General features: G+C 45.7%; 1 protein-coding gene across 5 annotated transcripts in view; it reads right to left on the bottom strand.

Moving 5' to 3' along the window:
* Window positions 1-16,800, bottom strand: part of Slc1a2 (solute carrier family 1 member 2) — a 132,822-nt gene that overhangs the window by 39,453 nt on the left and 76,569 nt on the right. For all 5 annotated transcript variants that reach the window (XM_076570165.1, XM_016002204.3, XM_042275811.2 and 2 more), the window contains exons 2-6: window positions 16,185-16,324; window positions 14,386-14,538; window positions 12,369-12,619; window positions 8,008-8,173; window positions 3,528-3,654 (exon numbers count right to left, since the gene is read on the bottom strand). In XM_076570165.1, the coding sequence (XP_076426280.1) occupies window positions 3,528-3,654; window positions 8,008-8,173; window positions 12,369-12,619; window positions 14,386-14,538; window positions 16,185-16,324 (837 nt within the window). The remainder of the gene's footprint in view (window positions 1-3,527; window positions 3,655-8,007; window positions 8,174-12,368; window positions 12,620-14,385; window positions 14,539-16,184; window positions 16,325-16,800) is intronic.

Here is a 16,800-nt window from a genome sequence, read left to right as displayed (position 1 = left end):
GATCAGGTTCCTCATGGTCTACCATCCTCCAAGGGGTATCTGGCCAACCTGGCCTGACTTTAACAAGAATCCTGCTAGGTCCTTAGCAGAATCCCCCTGACTCTTGATGTGCCCCTACTCCATTGGTTATAAATTCCCACCTTCCCAGTATGGTTGGGATCTGAGCCCAGTCCCTCTCCATCGCTGTGAAAGCACATTGCTGTGGTCCCTAACCCCTATCAGGCAGCCCTGCAGAAAGCCCTCCTTCCCAGCTTAAACAAGCACCATTGAATGCTTCTTCCTTTAATAGTACGGAGGGCAGAGGACCAATAGCCAAGCGCTAGAAACAAAGGAAGGGCAGATACCTCTTTTTCTAATAGAAGGAGACTATGGGAAGTTTCACTTCCTATTCAAGTCTTTCAGGGTTTAGAAAAACGTTTTAAAATTTTCAAAAAATGAGGTTATGGAACTTGCAATAAAACCAGGGGTTTTCAGACTTCTTGAAGGATTAATATGCACAGAGATGCAGGAGATAAGGGTTGGATTGATGGTGATAATGGTCACAACAGAATAACCACAAGCCTATTCACAGAAATGCTGTGGACCTTTTGAGCACAGAACAGTTCCAATGACCGGGGTCACCATTTCACCTAATTCTCAAAGCAACTTCGTGACACGGTTTTTACAATTATTCTCTTTTACCAATAAGAATATTAGGATTTAAATGGGTCTAACTTGCTTAAAGTCACATAGCTTGTAGCCAGAAGCTCTTAGATTTCATCTACTTTGAACTCAAAAAGAAACTGAGTCAGAGACTGTGGGGCGATACAGCTTTGCAACACTAGGCAACTTAAGCTTTTGCTCTGTGTTATCATCTGTACAAAGTATCTATTTTGTTAGGAATTGTTTGAATGAAAAAGTGTGAACATGGAAAGTTAACAGATTAACACTAAACATTGAAAAAAATTGGCAAGTCTCAATTATGACTTAAAGATAATAATTTCTTTAATAAATGAGTTAATTTAATAATATAATAATTAAACTTGAATACATGACAAGATAAAAATCATTCCAATTTACATTTTAATGATCATAATTTTTAAGCCAGACAGGGAGGTTCGTACCAGTGTTCAAAGGGAGGATCAAGTCAAAATCTTCCTTGGCTATACAGCAAGTTTTAGCTAGCTTCAGCTACATGAGATTCTATCTCAAAATAATTTTTTAAAAAGAAACTAACATTACAAATGATATTATTTTCACAATGCTAGATTTTGCTTTTTACTAGTCTTACTACTACATAAAGTATTTGATTATACTGGCTGGTTTTGTGTGTCAACTTGACACAAGCTAGAGTCATCAGAGAGGAAGGAGCCTCAGCTGAGGAAATGCCTCCATGAGGTCCAGCTGTAAGGCGTTGTCTCAATTAGTGATCAGTGGGGGAGGGCCCAGCCCATGGTGGGTGGTGCTGTCCCTGGGTAGGTGGTCCTGGGTTCTATAAGAAGGTGGGCCGAGCAAGCCATGGGAAGCAAGCCAGTAAGCAGCTCCCCTCCATGGGATGGATCTGCATCAACTCCTGCCTCTGAGTTCCTGCCCAGTTTGAGTTCTTGTCCTGACGTCCTTCAGTGATGAACAGCAATGCTGAAGTATAAGCCTAGTAAACCCTTTCCTCCCCAACTTGCTCTTTGGTCATGGTGTTTCGTCGTAGCCACAGAAACCCTAAGACAGTGATGATTTCTGCTTTGAGGGGTCAGCTAACAGAGCTTGTCTATGTTACCCTGAACCTTCCCACAGGCTTCGTGTTATCAAATGATGATGTTGATGAGGCATCTAGAGAATGAGAGGAATGGACCTCTTATCATAAACACCTGTCTGCCTTCCTGGACGAGGTAGTAGAAGCCTGTAAGGAACCTTCTGCAGGCCTGACTCACGGCCCTCTTTAAACCCAGGGACAAGGTGCTAAACCTTCAGGGGTGAAGGTTTCGCCAAGTGGGGAACTTCCTAATCCCCACTCCCCGTTCCAATGCTTCATCAACTTTCCTTGAAGAACCTCACTTTCTCCAAGGACTCTGTGGAAATGACAGGGTGTGAAGGAAGGCAGGCATGTCACTCATACCAGCTGCACCTTTACTGCAGGGATGGGCACATTGCTGGAAATTCTAGGCAGCAGGGACACAAACTACTATTCAAGCAAGAGGCTGGTGCTGCTTTAGTCGTTACCCACCAAGCCAGCAGAAGACTCAGCTGGACCTAAAGGACACAGCATTCCCAAGCTAGCTTGAGTCTTACACAACATAAATACTCAAACATTTGGCATGGCCCAAGGAGCTGAAAACCCAGCAACATTGCAGACGGGAACACTGTATTTTACCAGCATCCCTTTATCCCTTTTAATTTTCAAAGTTCAATGAGGTGGTGAGGTGAACGTGCCAGAACTAATATTTTGATTATCTTATTGAACTGAAACCTCAAAGCCTCCGGTTGGCCTCTCAGTCCTAAAGTTTTAATGAGAACCAACCACAGACACATCACCGCATTGGTTCTGTGGAGATAATGCAAACTTCTTTTCATTCTCGTGTTGTGGGACATTATTATCCATTGATTTTCCTTTTCTTCATTTTATGTTATTTTCTTAGCCATTTCAATGAACTGGATATACTGCCTCCCCCCATTTAAATGTTTAAACCCTAGTACTGGACATGTAGAAGTGGGGCCTTTAGAGGCAACTAGATGACGCCCTAAGAAACAAGATTGGTGTCTACTGAAGTCTGAACACTTCTGTCCCCCAAATTCCTCGTATTGAGTCATAACCTCATAACAGTGGTTTAGGAGATGGACCACGCGGAGGGGAGCCCTCTTAAAGGAGTTAGTGTTTTAACAGGCCTTGGTGAAGCCTGTTCATTCCTCCCACCATGTGGGAGCACACATAAAGAATCATCTACAAGGATCAGCCCCTCACCAGATACCAAATATGCTAATGACTGATTCTGTACTTCCCAGTCTCCCTACCTATGGTTTTTTTAAAAAAAAAAAATCCTTTGTAATTTTACACAGCCTGTGGTATGCTGTTACAGCAGCAGAAACAGACTGAAACGATGCTCTAGGAAAGAGATGTGGGGTGTTCTTTCCCTCTTTTATCCCCCACCGAGTTGTTTCTTTCACAACTCAGATGAATATGTTAGAAGTTGACCACACAGACACCTTGATTTCAGACTTCCCATTTTCTGAACTGGGAGAAATATCTGGGGTGCGCAAGTCACTTAGTATATAGCACTTTGTTATAGCAGCCTGAGCTGGGCTGAACACGTAAAACAATAAAACCCATTCTCAAATCAAAGGACAAATAGAGTGGTGACACATCAGATTTGGCCCAATGACTACCACTGCAGGAGGAAAGGGAAGCCAGAGGGAAAGGAAGAGATTTCCACCCCATTCCCCCTACCGTTCTGGTCCACACCCACTCTTTTCATACTGGGAGGACTCCACTGTCCTCTGGTGACTCCCAGGCTTGTCTGGCACCATCCCGATGATGTCAGACTAAGCGGACTTACCACATGATCATGATCACTAGCTTCATTACGATCTCATTCAGGATGTTGAAGAACTCCACCATCAGTTTGGCCTGCTCCCCCATCTTCCCCATGGCAATGCCGAAAGCGATGAAGAACCCTATCAGACCTGCGGGCGAGGAACATTACTCAGGACAAGTGACCAAGTGTGTGTGTGCTCCTTTCCCCTCACTCTTCAGCGTGACTGAGGTACGGGACCGACTCTGCTTGCCAGCCACCCACGGATAAATTAGGAATTAGAAGAAAAAAACATTACATGCCACGCTAAAAGCTACACCCCCCCCCCCATCCTTTAATTACTGCTTTCCTTGACATTTCTCACATCTGCAGGCTAAACTCTAAGCAGTTCGGGTGTGAATTCCTTGAAGAAAATGAATTCATTTTCATTCCAAAATTGAAAGGTGCTGCCTGTTCTTCTTCCTCACTTAGCAAATCATGTGTGAACAGCTCCCATTATCACACAGGTTAGCAGAGAGGAGCCTGGCAGGACTCAGGGATGGTCACACAAACCTTGGAGCAGCAGAGACCATCTAGTCCCTAAAGCCCTTGCTGGAGAAATGTCTATACCCTTCTGGCATTGTCCTGAGATACCACACAGCGGGTACACAACACCCTGGGACTCCTCTCCAGCTACACAGCAAACGTGGAATCAAGAAGAGGATGAAACAGGAAACACCAGGAAATCCAAACTAGCTAGGGAACCCCAATGAATCGCCCTTCTAAAACTCAACTTGTGGTGCTCTCTTTTATTAATCTTTTTCAGGATTATAAAGCCAGGAGGTAGAACTAATTGTTAGGTTTTGCCAATGCCTACCCTGTCAGCCATCTTCTCTCTTTCCTTGACATCCTAGTTCAATCACCCATCAGCCTCCAGGGTCAATCCTAACCCAAGGCAGGAAGGATTTGAGGAGCTCACTCCTCACCCTCTTGATGGCAGCTCTGTTTCACTACATCCTGAAGCAAATCCAACACTCAACCCCAGCCCTTCTGCCTCATCACCTGTCTAAGGACCTGGTGACCTACCCTTGTTCTTCAGTTCCTCAAAGACCAAGCCTGGTGACTCCAGAGATTCACTCCCACCTCCCCACTCAACCTCAACATACCCAGGGACTGGACAAACTCGTGGTTAACAGTATTCTCAGTACTGCCTGGGGACTGTCTAGATTTTCAACTGCAATCAACATGTGCTCCTGGACCCCTGATCCACCCCCAGTCTTGGTGACCTAACTCTGACTGCATACATGGAGTATAAGTCACAGTTATTCTCCCTCCCAGCTCTGGAACACTGTTTGTCCATTTGACTTATTCTGAAGTACTGGCCATCTTCTAATCTCTCTCCAGCCTCTTCTCTACTGTACCCTGCCTCAGTTTAGCAGGCCTAATTTCCAATCTTTTCTTATTATAATCCAGTTATGCCTAAATTTTGGCTTATATCACAGCATTATGATGTGATTCTCTTAGATATAAATTCCTTTACTCTGAGCCCCTGAGGGTTTTTTTTACCTCTTTTTCTCATCCCTCAAAGAAGCCACCCTTCTTCTCTACACCAAACATTTATCAACCTAATTAACTGCACTTGGTAGAAGCCCATCTCTTTCGATGAAAATAATGAAGCCCTTGTATTCAGATTGCTAATATTTGGAATTTAATATCTCCCCCTCCTTAGCTCGTGACCAGAGGGATTGACTAGTGACTTCACAATTGAGTTATTGACCCAAGCAAGATGGGGCTCAATGAAGACCGGATACAGGATAGAAGGAACTAATTTTATAATAATATGGAAAATTGGGTTCCAGCTCTTCCTCCACCCTTCTCTCAAACCATGGAGAACAGTTTATTGGGTATGACACCAAAGAGTCTATCTATGAATACTCAGGCTGAGAAGTCCAGTTATTACTTAGTGAATACTATTTGATAATGTCCAAGGTCTTAAGGTCCAAAAGAATTAGAATGAAGACTCCCCTCAGAGACAACAGACACTTGAGTATCTGTGAGTTTATAAAAAACAAAACCAAACAAAAAAAATATTTTAAAGGAGCAGTTGACACTAGTTTAAGCAAGTGGAGTTAAGGACCAAGAATTGCTTTGGGAGTTCATTTGTTTGGCTGATTTTTGAGACCAGTGTTGATTGGTACTCAAGTTGGTCTTTGACTAATCATCCTCCTGTCTCAGCCTTCTAAGTACTGGAATCACAGGTGTGCTGTACCATGCACTATAGCTCTCTAGGTTTCTTGGGAGAAAAACATGTCCTTGAAGAAGTAGAAGACAGAGCCTGGGCTGTACCTCCCTGTATTGCAATGCTCAGTCCTTGGGACTTTCCAAAAATCAAAGAGAAGAAATACAGAAAAACAAAACTAAAAACAAAGCCACCAACTCTGCCCTTGCAAGGCCATGGAAAGAACCTTATTTTAGCTGTGATTGGCAAATGGGAAGTTTCTCAACAATCTAACTTCCCTTGGCTTCACAGTGCCTGGCTGTGTACTTGGATGGAGTGCAAGATTCAGCCTGCCATTTCCCTGGGTAAACATTGCCTAATTGAAATTGCTCACTGGAACAGGGGTGTTTCATTTGAACAAAGCCCTCTTAGACTTGGTCGTTGGGGTTGAGCGAGTTGCCAGTGTTTTGAAACTCCCCAGCACAGCCAAAGGGCATGTGACTTTCTAGAATCTATCAAGACCCTGGAAAAGACTAGGATTGTCTGAATGGTTCACTCCTAAGTATCAGCCTGTTATATCTTTAACCTTTTGGAGAGGAGGGGTTACTTTGTCAAGGAAGGGTTAAGGAGGTGGGATCTAAAGTTATGATCCTCCAGTAGGGGCCCTGAAAGGACAGTAGATATCTCTACAGTGGAGAGAGAGGCTGCCAGGATAGCTACAAAGCCTCCTTCTCAGAGGGACTCTCACAGTGCCTCCTTCTTCCTCCAACCACCTCTGGCCTCTCACTGATTGTCAGCTGTGTTTACTGATTGCTGGTTGCCTGGCAACTCACTCAGCTTATCTCCTCCCTCACCCTCACTTATCCAACCTGCTTTCTTGCAGGCCAAACACAAAAGATCCGCTTCAGCCCTGCAGTCACAGGGCTGCCTGCTCCTCTCCCTCCCCTTTCTACAGTTCGAACATCCATGGAGAAGGACCACCAAGCACAGAATAATCCATCAAACAGGACCCCAATCACATTCTGAATTCCAGATACATATGAACTTTTTTCTCCTTAGTTTTAGAATAGCCCAGACACTTGAGACATACTTACACTAAATTACTGTTATTTGTTATTGACCTAAGATTCAAGTTTATCTGATAAATAGTCCAAGGAGACAAGGGCATTTGATCTCTGAGATAACAAAAGGACAAGACCACTGAGTTCATCCATCTAAACAGTTCTCACTGGAGTCCTTAGAAAACTTGTTTGCAAGATCTTGCTTACAAATTCATATTTCTCCAACTCTTTCCATCTTATGGACACGTGTCCCATTGTCTTGACATCATAATATTGGTGAGTGGTGGAATTTGAGGTGTGTGGGCCCACCCTGAAGCCTTACAGTGGCTGGGTGGGTAGTAACACTGGGTAAATGTGGAGTGAATGCCATGAGGGAAACCTCACCCCCGCACTTCACGAGATGTTTTCTGGTTGAGTTCCTCCTCGGTTCTTCGTCTGCTTTTAATAATGATCAGAGCTTGTCTGGGCAGAACTCGGGGCATGTGCTAGTGTGCTTTATATGCACAGCATCATTTCATCGTTACAACGGTCGGTCTATGAAACCCATGCCAATCCCATTTCAACTTTCCTGCTGAGGCTCAGAGAAGTGGATCAACTTGCCCAGGGGTAGACAACCAGTGATCCCTAAGCCCACATCTGTCCAGCTGAAGAGAGCCTACGGATGGAGTGGGGAGAAGGCACCACACTTGAGGAGAGAGGTCCCTGAAATCCTAGAAAGTTAAACATGGTGCTCTACAATATCCTTTTGCTCCCCAATCTAATGCTGGCCAGTATTGGTAGCTCTGCATTTGTTAGGGACTGAAAGCTGGGATGGGGCAACCAGCAAGGTGCTCCTGCAGAGTGACATAAAAAAATGATTTAATAAATAATAGATAAGGATATCTCACTTCCTAAAACGGTTAGTTCAATCCGGTGACTTGACCACACTAGACACAGTCAAGGAATGTGCCTGATAAATGTCAACCGCTTCCTCTTTTCCCACCCCTGATTACTGGCTGCCATGTCCCTCTGGGTTCTCCCTCTGCTTATCCTTCTGTCCCTCTTCCTTCATGGTTCAGCTCTCAGTCTCAGTGACCCTCGTATTGTTCCCCAGAGAGAGCCTCCTGCGCCACCTAGAGGACCGCAGAGTTACTGGGTTTTCGAGAAGAACGCTAGGGAGAATGAGAACTGAGTGAACAAGGCAGGTGGGAGAAGCTGGCCGCTGTCAGGAAGAGAGGTGATGGGCACCACCAACCAGTTTGCCTACCTAAGACATTCATCCCGTCTTTGAACTCCAGGCCCTTCTTTATAACGATCTTGGTTTCTTCCGGGGCCTCGTTCATGGTCTCATTCAGCATGGAGAGGACCGCCTTGGTTGTATTGGCCTCCTCGGCCTGAGGTGGCACCAGGACTTTCTTTGTCACTGTCTGAATCTAATGGAGCAGGGTGGAAAAAGCATAAAGGTGAGTGTGGTCTAAAAGGTCAACAACAACCTAGCCAACCATATATTTTAGAATGTTAACTACAACTATGAGAAGCCAAAACAAGGCTCATGAAAATGGGAATTAGTTTCTGTTTATGCTCAACAGAGTGTTGTCTCATCGCATATGCAGTAGGGTGCAACCATCTCACTGACAAGATCATTACGAAACTGAGGAAATTCATTTACTCCCTAAGCAGTACAGTTGCTGAAGCTGGGGGATGTGTGTCTGTGTTTCCCTCCCCATGATAACACCGCTGTGCTTGGGGGATGACGTCATGTGTCCAACTTTGGTGCTCTTCCAAACTGTGAGACCCCATTCCTTCTGCTGTACAACATCACCAGAAGCCTGTGCTAGGCCTTGGGTCCTTCCCAAACCAGGCTCTGCTGGAACCTCCATCTGGACATCAAGGGTGACAACTGCCAAGAGCCATCTTTCCAGGATCGTGGGACTCATATGTAAGGTGGGAAACCATCCTCTTCTTTCAGGTAGCGAAGCCAGCTAACCCTTGCCTAATAATCCCCAAGCATCACTCAGACTATTCCTCGACATCCGTGAAAAGTGGTTCTAATTTTAAAGGTGTCAGGCATCCTGCATGCAAAAATTCACATCTTAGCCTCAAAAAAAAAAAAAAATACCACATTCGAGGGCATTAAAATAGAAATCATTCAAAATCCTAGAATGTCAGTCCTGGCACATAGAAGGTGACAGATGGCTGAACCTTGAATAGATACAGAAGAGGATGCATGGAGAAGTCGACTGACTTTTCAGACGTCATAGGTATTGGCAAAGCTGACGCTTGAACTCAGGTGGCCTGACCACCATTGAGTTCTTCCCACTGCCTGCACCATATGCTAAGTTATGAGGACCTGATCCTTCTGTGGCTGGGTTTGACAGTTAGCCATGCAGAATGGAGATGACAAGAGCAGGAGGGAGGGATGGGCGGGCTTCTATAGGCAGAGGCACGCACCTTCCAGGTTAACCTGGCCATGTGCAGGGCAAGAGGAGGCCCGAGACTGGCTAGGCAAGGAGAGGGTGGCCCAGGCTCTGGTCGAGAGCAGCATGAAGAGAGACCACAGAGGTGACCAGAAGGGACACTTCTGGATGCAGCTGCCAGACTCTGGCCAACAAATGTGGTGACTCATCCTGAGACTGGTGAAGAAGCCAAAGCTTGGATTAATCTGAAGTGATTATCATGGACCTAGGGAAACAGTGACAGCCAGGATCCGGTAAGAGGCTGGGAGTTCACGGCTTTGTATCTAGCATGTCCTGTAACTAACCTGAGGCCTGATTTTTACTCAGTCAGTGGAGCCACCTTCAACATGAATCATGTTTGACTCCAAAATCTAGCTTCCAAACAGCACAGGAAGGGGTTCCAGTTGAAGCTGAGGAGACTGGCACACTGGCACCTCTGTCAGGTCTCTGTCCGAGGTCTCACAGAGACTGTTTGTAGGTGGACCATCTGAATACCCGCTGTAGTACCTGAGTTCAACTTACCAGCATCCCTTACCTGAAAACTCACAAATGTCTCCTAATTCACCTGCACACCTTCCTTCCTACCAGCCCCCCACCTTCAGCTCCCATCTTACAGCTTTGTCTTTACCCATCACTGTCACACTGGTTATTTTTCAACAGAAAACCAGCCATTTCCCTGACTCAGTCTTTCTTAGAATAAGAATGTGAATTTGACCTGAACCCACCAGTAACTGCCTGAGCTGAGTGCTGCCTTCCTACATGCTACAGGAAACATGTGGAAGCATATGTCCTCTCAGTCAGCCCTAAACAATAGGTAGGAGGCCACCTTGCTTTTACACATACAGGGTCTGACTCAAGCGAGCCGGAATGACCGAAGGCTGCCTCCAATCTAGGAACAGTTCTACTTCCTCTTTACATCTGTTTCTAATTCTGTCCAGGAATCCCCCTTCACCCAAGACAGGCAATTTTAAAACACTCCCTACCAGGCCACAGGGACCCAGAAAGGACTCTCGTAACATCCCTTCCTCCTCCATCTCTATCAATACTGTGTTACTCGGCAAGAATGGTACCCTCTGGTCAAGGCCCTTGGAGTCAGGGTGAAGATCTACACCCACTCTCATGGCAAGGTAGAAGACTGTACACTATTATTCCTCATACTGCCCCAACTCAAAGGAATCTTGATCCTGGTCTTAGCTGGGGGAACCAAAGCTAAGTTGCCATAGGAAGAGGTAGGGTCAGGCAGGGGAGGAAAAGTTCCTGATATAGTTTTCTATCCCCTAGGGTCCAGACAGCACCCTTTGCCATGGGGTAAAGACCATCATCATCCAGGGAAGACCCCAAATGTGAATATGGCCAACACCACAGGAGCTGAGTCCAACAAGATCAGAGCAATAAATGAGTCCTGGGGCTTCTGGTGTTGTTTTCCAGGGTGAAATGAAGGTATCTGAGATGTGAGCAGGCACAGGAAGTAGATTAGATCTGTTGGATATCTCATGCCTTCCCATCTGTTTTTTCTTAGCTAATTTCCCAGGATCTATAGGTCCAAAACACACATTTCGAAATGTTCAAAATAGACTCAGCAGCCACTTATATCTACCACTCCAAAGCAAGCAACTTCATCCTCCTAGGTGAGTCTAGCAAGCAACAAACAGGGGACCTCAGTACGATTCCTTTCTCCAGCTTCTAGTCACTCTTCATCCTACTTTCCCTGTCTAGAATGGTGCTCTTTAACTTAAGTCCATATTGACATAATAATATATATTTATTGTGTATAATGGAATATTTCTATACAAGAATACATATTTATGGGATATTTCCATACATGCAGACACTGATAATTATCAAATCAAGGTGATGAGTATATCTCTCATTTTAAATATTCATCATTTCTTTATAAAATAAATTGGAGAATCAGAAAAACCCATCCCAGCCTGGTATGATGTGGGCTCAATGGGAGCTGGCACTGCATTTTAAGGGCTGGAAATTCAGATTTTTCTGCTAAGCTGCCTATCTTATAACTTCATCCTTCAGTGGTTCCCTGAGAAGGGCTAAAGGAGACACATGGGCTCAAGTTTAGTCTTTTCATGAGCTAATGGATACTGAGGAGTGTGCCAACCTAAGCTGGCCCTGTGGGAAGAAAACAAAGTTGTGAGTGGAGCTTTGGCTGGTGACTCAGTGGTTTCACTTAACAGAATTATCTATTTTTAAAAGATATAACCTTGTATGTGCATGTGTACATGCGTGCGTGCGTGCGTGCGTGCGTGCGTGTGTGTGTGTGTGTGTGTGTGTGCATGTGCGTGCGTGCGTGCGTGCGTGCATGCGTGCATGTGTGTGAAAGTGCACATGGAGGCCAATGGTTGACATCAATGCCTACCTTGGTCTTTCTCCCTCTTGTGTTTTGAGACAGGGTCTCCCAGTGAACCAGGAATTTGCAGAGTCAGCTACACTGTCTGGTCAGAAAACCCCAGGGTCCTCCTGTCTCTGCTTCCCCAGGGCTAGGTTTATGGATTCATGCTGTTTTCACAATTAAAAAATTATATTCAAGCAGGCAGTGGTGGCACACGCCTTTAATCCCAGCACTCGGGAGGCCGAGCCAGGTGGATCTCTGTGAGTTTGAGGCCAGCCTGGTCTACAGAGCGAGATCCAGGACAGGCACCAAAACTACACAAAGAAACCCTGTCTAAAAAAATAAAAATAAATAAATAAAAACAAAAAAACAAAACAAAAAAATTATATTCAGTGCCCTGTGTCATCTTGAGGATGGATTATAGATTCTCATTTTGTAGGGCCCATTAAATCAGCATCCTTTTTCTTTATGGACTACATAGAGCTTTGAGACAGTATTGAGAACCATCAGGCAGTTTAGAGGGCTGTGAACAAGACTGGTAAAAATGTGCTTAGTGTAACTCGGAGACAGGAACAAAAGGGAAACAGGAAAAAGTGAGTCTCAGAGTGACAAGACATTAGGGGGAGGCAACAATGACTCTGGAAATCAAGCCATCTGACTCCAACCCTAGAATCCTTCCCCAGAGCACTTCGCACAACACTTGGGCCTGGCAGAGATAAATAAATATTAAAAAAAAAATGGCTATTCGGAGTTAAAGCTGTCTCTACGCTATCACAGATTAGGTGGGAGATTGGACAGGGATGACACTGGGGGGCTTTGGGTTACCTGCTGGAAACAGGCTTGCACCAGGTTCTCCGGGAAGAGATTTCTAATGAGATCCAGGAAGGCATCCAGGCTAGACACCTCGTCGTTTTTCTTCCCGGGCCCCAGCTGCTTCTTGAGTTTGGGATTGCCAGGGTGGATGGCCAGCACCAGGATGACCCCCAGCACAGCAGCAATGATGGTCGTGGACATGTAATACACCATGGCTCTCGTGCCTAGGCGGCCGCTGGCTTTAGCATCCAGGCCTGACAACCCTGGGTTTAGAAGAAATCCAGAAAGATCAGTTCTGTTCTTTCCTACCTACGTCCCCATCTCTACGTATCTGAAACCCTGGGTTTCCTATCATTCAGATACATTAGTCAACTAACAGTCCTCTTACTAAATATGTGACCAATTCTACACTTTACATTTCTATTTTCTAAAGATATTTTTTGAGATTCTTGAGAGCTGGGAGGAGCTGGTGACAATTGGTTCAGTTTACAGATGGCTGTATGATTTACATACCACCAGTCACTATCACACATGTGAAAATAACATGGAAGAGTTTTCCATTTTTAATTCCAAGATAATGTCTTTTCCGTTTTTTGTGACCTTAAGTTATCTTCTCTGAAGTGATGGTCTAGCTGAGGCCAGTGTTTCTCTAGTGTGTTACTATTACTAATTATTGTCCTTATTTAGGGGAATGAAAAGGGACATGAAGGTCATGTTCAAATGTCTTTAGAATACATTACTAGAGACTTAAATGGAGAATCAGCATGGTTCTCCCCTCTCTCTGCGTTAAAACCTTGTGGTCCTCACGTCTAACCTCATGCGGCTACCAGAGAGCACATGTAAGAAGCAGCTGCCAGCAGCAGCATGTGTGTGTGGCATCTGAACTGAGGGAGGTGAGAGGAAACTCCAATTGAAGTCATACAGACCTCAGCCTCCAGCGGGTTTTCTCCAGATGTTTCTTCAGTGTGCCCACTTCCTGGTTTCAGTTCCTACCTTTGCTGAAGAGAGAAATTGAACCCCTTTCTGGGGATCTGCCCTTTTTCACGTGGGGGAGGAAGTTGGTGTGAATCTCTCCGAATCAATCTGACCCACGTATGACCCACTTCTCTCTACAACCCCAAGTCTAATTCTAGGCAAAGGAAGCCGGGTCCCTCCCAGCTGCCCTGCATGAGATCTGCTAAACAGGCCAGGAGGACATTTTCTCTGGTTTGGAGAGAAGCACAGATTCACTCAGCTCAGGGTTTAATGATAGCAGACTCACTCGGTCCCTGAACACTTGAACCTGAAACCCAGTGTTTCTGGTGAGGCTGCGGGGCAGCTGGCCCAGCATCTGAGTCAGCTGGAGACACTGAACCCCGCTTGCACAAGGGGATCCATGCAGAGGGCAGTTCTCAGGGTCACCTGGCTCTTTGGCATCTAGCTATGAACCAGCAACTCCCACTGGTAACTCCAAAGTAGTCACTAAGCAATACATCATACCCTGTTTCAAGAGTATTGTCTGGTAAAAAAAAAAATTATCAATATATGTTCAAACATAGGAAAAACTCAAATAAATTAATTCTTTTAGCCAAAAATATAATAAGAAAGCATGTTATCACATATTAAGGATATAATTCTTTTAAAAGAAAACCTCAGCTTTTATGCCTAGCATTTAATCTCTTTTCAATTCATATCTTCCCATATGCTCAAGTAAATAATAAAGGCAGTGTACTTTTTGATTCCTACATCAGTTCCTGAATAAAACATATTTTTAACATACTAAAAATAAAATGACAAGATACCATCACTTTTAATACATAGCTGTTCCTTTGAATCTCTGGCTGTTAGAAGGAAAGGCCAAGTGAATGAGAGATGGTATTTTTTTCTCTTTTAGGACCAATGATTCATATCTCAGAGACAGGACAAAGCTCAGAAATGCAATGATGCAGTCACATCCACTGTCTCAGCCAAATAGAAATTCTACTTTGAACCCAAAAGCCAGGGTAGGGCTATGCGGCACTCGGGGCAGGTACCAGCAAGGAGCTCTCACCTGTGATTAAACTGGAGATGATGAGAGGGAGGATGAGCATCTTCAGCATCCTCATGAGTATGTCTCCCGGGAAGGCTATCAACATGACCACATCAGGGTGGATGGGAGACGCCAAGCGAAGCAACCCACCACATACTGCCCCCAGGATGACACCTGTTGAAGAAGCGGAAGAGGAAATCTGAATTCAGTTATTGCCCTAGTTAAATGGACAGCTCCAGGGATTCCTATCACTGATTATCCTCTTTCTCATGTGTCTGCCTAATGGACTATGAATACTACAAAATAAAGACATTACATAAGGGAAACTGATTTTGACAACTAGCAAGATACCTGTCTGTAACAGCTCCAACTATCCTAACACTACAGGAGCCCAGAGAACATTCTCAACACTCCACGGGGAGAAATAAAGACATGACTCCAAAATCTTTTGAGATATTGATTGCACGGAGCACCACAAATCCCCAGAAGAACCCATTCCCAGCAGGCAGTATCGTTTCTTCTCTCAGCCAGATCTGGCAATGTGATCTGGTGTTTAGTGTATGTCTTCCTTTTTAACTGGAGGCCAGAGGCATAGGACAGGGCTCCGGGAATCTATTATCTGGGAGGAGCCAAGTTGAGCAAAGATGCTGTTTGCTTCACCGAGTCCTACATTCCACCAGAAAAACCCTTAGCCTGTTGAAAATGGGTGGCCAACATAAGCCACAAAAAAGCAAAAGCTGCCATCTAGACCATAGCCCCTTTGGTGATGGGGAAGGAGTTGCCAGTCACATGGGCCGTGGAGTTGAATCTAGGGGTGTGCAGTGAGGGATCCAGCTGAAGGACAGAGCTTTTCCTAGCTCCACATGTCAGTCTTCAAGTCCTACGATGAGTGATATTGGATTATACAGTGAGTGGTTCCTAAAAACCCAGCCATGGCTGTGGTTCCCTGTTTCCAAGCGAACTAAGGCAATCACATAGTTTTGATTTTAGCCCACTGGCAGCTGAGATGGCCAAGAGTGGGGGGATGGAGGGCTGTGAATGATGGTGAGGAGGGGGGAGGATGAACTTCAGTTGCTTCTCCGTGTAGCCTAAGCGAGAGCCGAAGAACAAGGAGAGAATTGAGAAGAGAAACTGTGTGGCCGTCATTACAAGAAACTGCCATTTACTCTGTGTTTCAATATACCCTGTAGAAAACCCAAGACGGAGATGGTGTTGACAGCTCAGACCAAAGAAGCACACCAGAATGAGGCCTGAAGCAGGGAGGCAAACCCCCAAGGTGACTCAGAACATATCTGAGCATCAGAACGAGCCTCTTCCGCACTCCCTTCCTCAGCTTTAGTCAAGGCAATGGTGCTTCTGGCAAAGGCCTGGTCCTGCGGTCCCTTTTAGTGAGGTTTTCTGGCCCTGCTGTCCTTATCTTGATGTAAGTATTTCTCTAAATGTGGTCTGCTGCCTGCCCGCTTGGAGATCACCAGAAGGTCTGCAGCACTGCAGATTGCTTGGCCTCTCTTCCAACAGCTCAAAACATCAAAACACTGCACAAGTGTGGCCGGGAACCTGCATGCTCACACTCACAGGAAATGCATACACACGTCACGGAGCACCACAGACTGCGGAGCAGAGCACATGGCTAGAGTTGGTTTAGGGGTAGATTTTGCCACTGAGGCAGCAGTGCCTAATAGGGCCTCTGTGGGACACAAGGCTTCCGCTCCTGGGGGAGCACTCTCTGGGAGGATAGCTCCCCCCACAAATAAGGGGAGCGTGGGGGAAGGGGTGGAGAGCCCTCAGGAGAAAGGAGGGGAGAGACCTCGGGCACCTACCAAACACCGTCAGCGAGAGCAGGAGGTTCTTCCCCAGCTTGTCGCACATGCGCAGGCCCAGGTTTCGGTGCTTCGGCTCCTCGGAGCCGAGGTGGCTGTCGTGCATGCGCACTTCCACCTGCTTGGGCATGTTGTTGGCACTGCAACAGAAACGAAGCGCGTGATTAGTGACTCCCTGGGCTGGGGCAAAAGGCGTCTCCTGTGGGCAAAGCGGGGGACAAAAGGGGAGTAACGGGGGCACACCTGGGTTCCAGTTGACCTGCAGAGCATATGGACACTTTTACCCCCAATTACCCTGCATAAGAAAAGGCAGGACCATGAAGACTAGTAGGGTTTCCCAAGAGTCACGCCCATGCTCAGTCTGGGAAGGGAGTGTCTCTACTCCATTTTCCGGGGATAGGCTTTAAAATCTACAGGACATTAAGTTTCGAATCCAGACACGTCAAGTTCCAAAATGTGAGCTCTTTCTTTCTCTTAATGGTGGGGGAGGGAGGTTTTTCAGGAAAGTTGTGGCCTGAATTACATCAAAACTAGAATGCCCCCAAGTTCAAATCTTCCACATCCTACACAGGTGAAAGCCACACCTGCAGGTAACGCAGGCGTCCCCTCTGTTTCC

Source organism: Peromyscus maniculatus, chromosome 4 (assembly GCF_049852395.1).
Source record: "Peromyscus maniculatus bairdii isolate BWxNUB_F1_BW_parent chromosome 4, HU_Pman_BW_mat_3.1, whole genome shotgun sequence".
Lineage (NCBI taxonomy): Eukaryota > Metazoa > Chordata > Mammalia > Rodentia > Cricetidae > Peromyscus > Peromyscus maniculatus.
The sequence above is the reverse complement of the archived record's forward strand: the minus strand, read 5'-3'. Positions and strand labels throughout refer to the sequence as shown.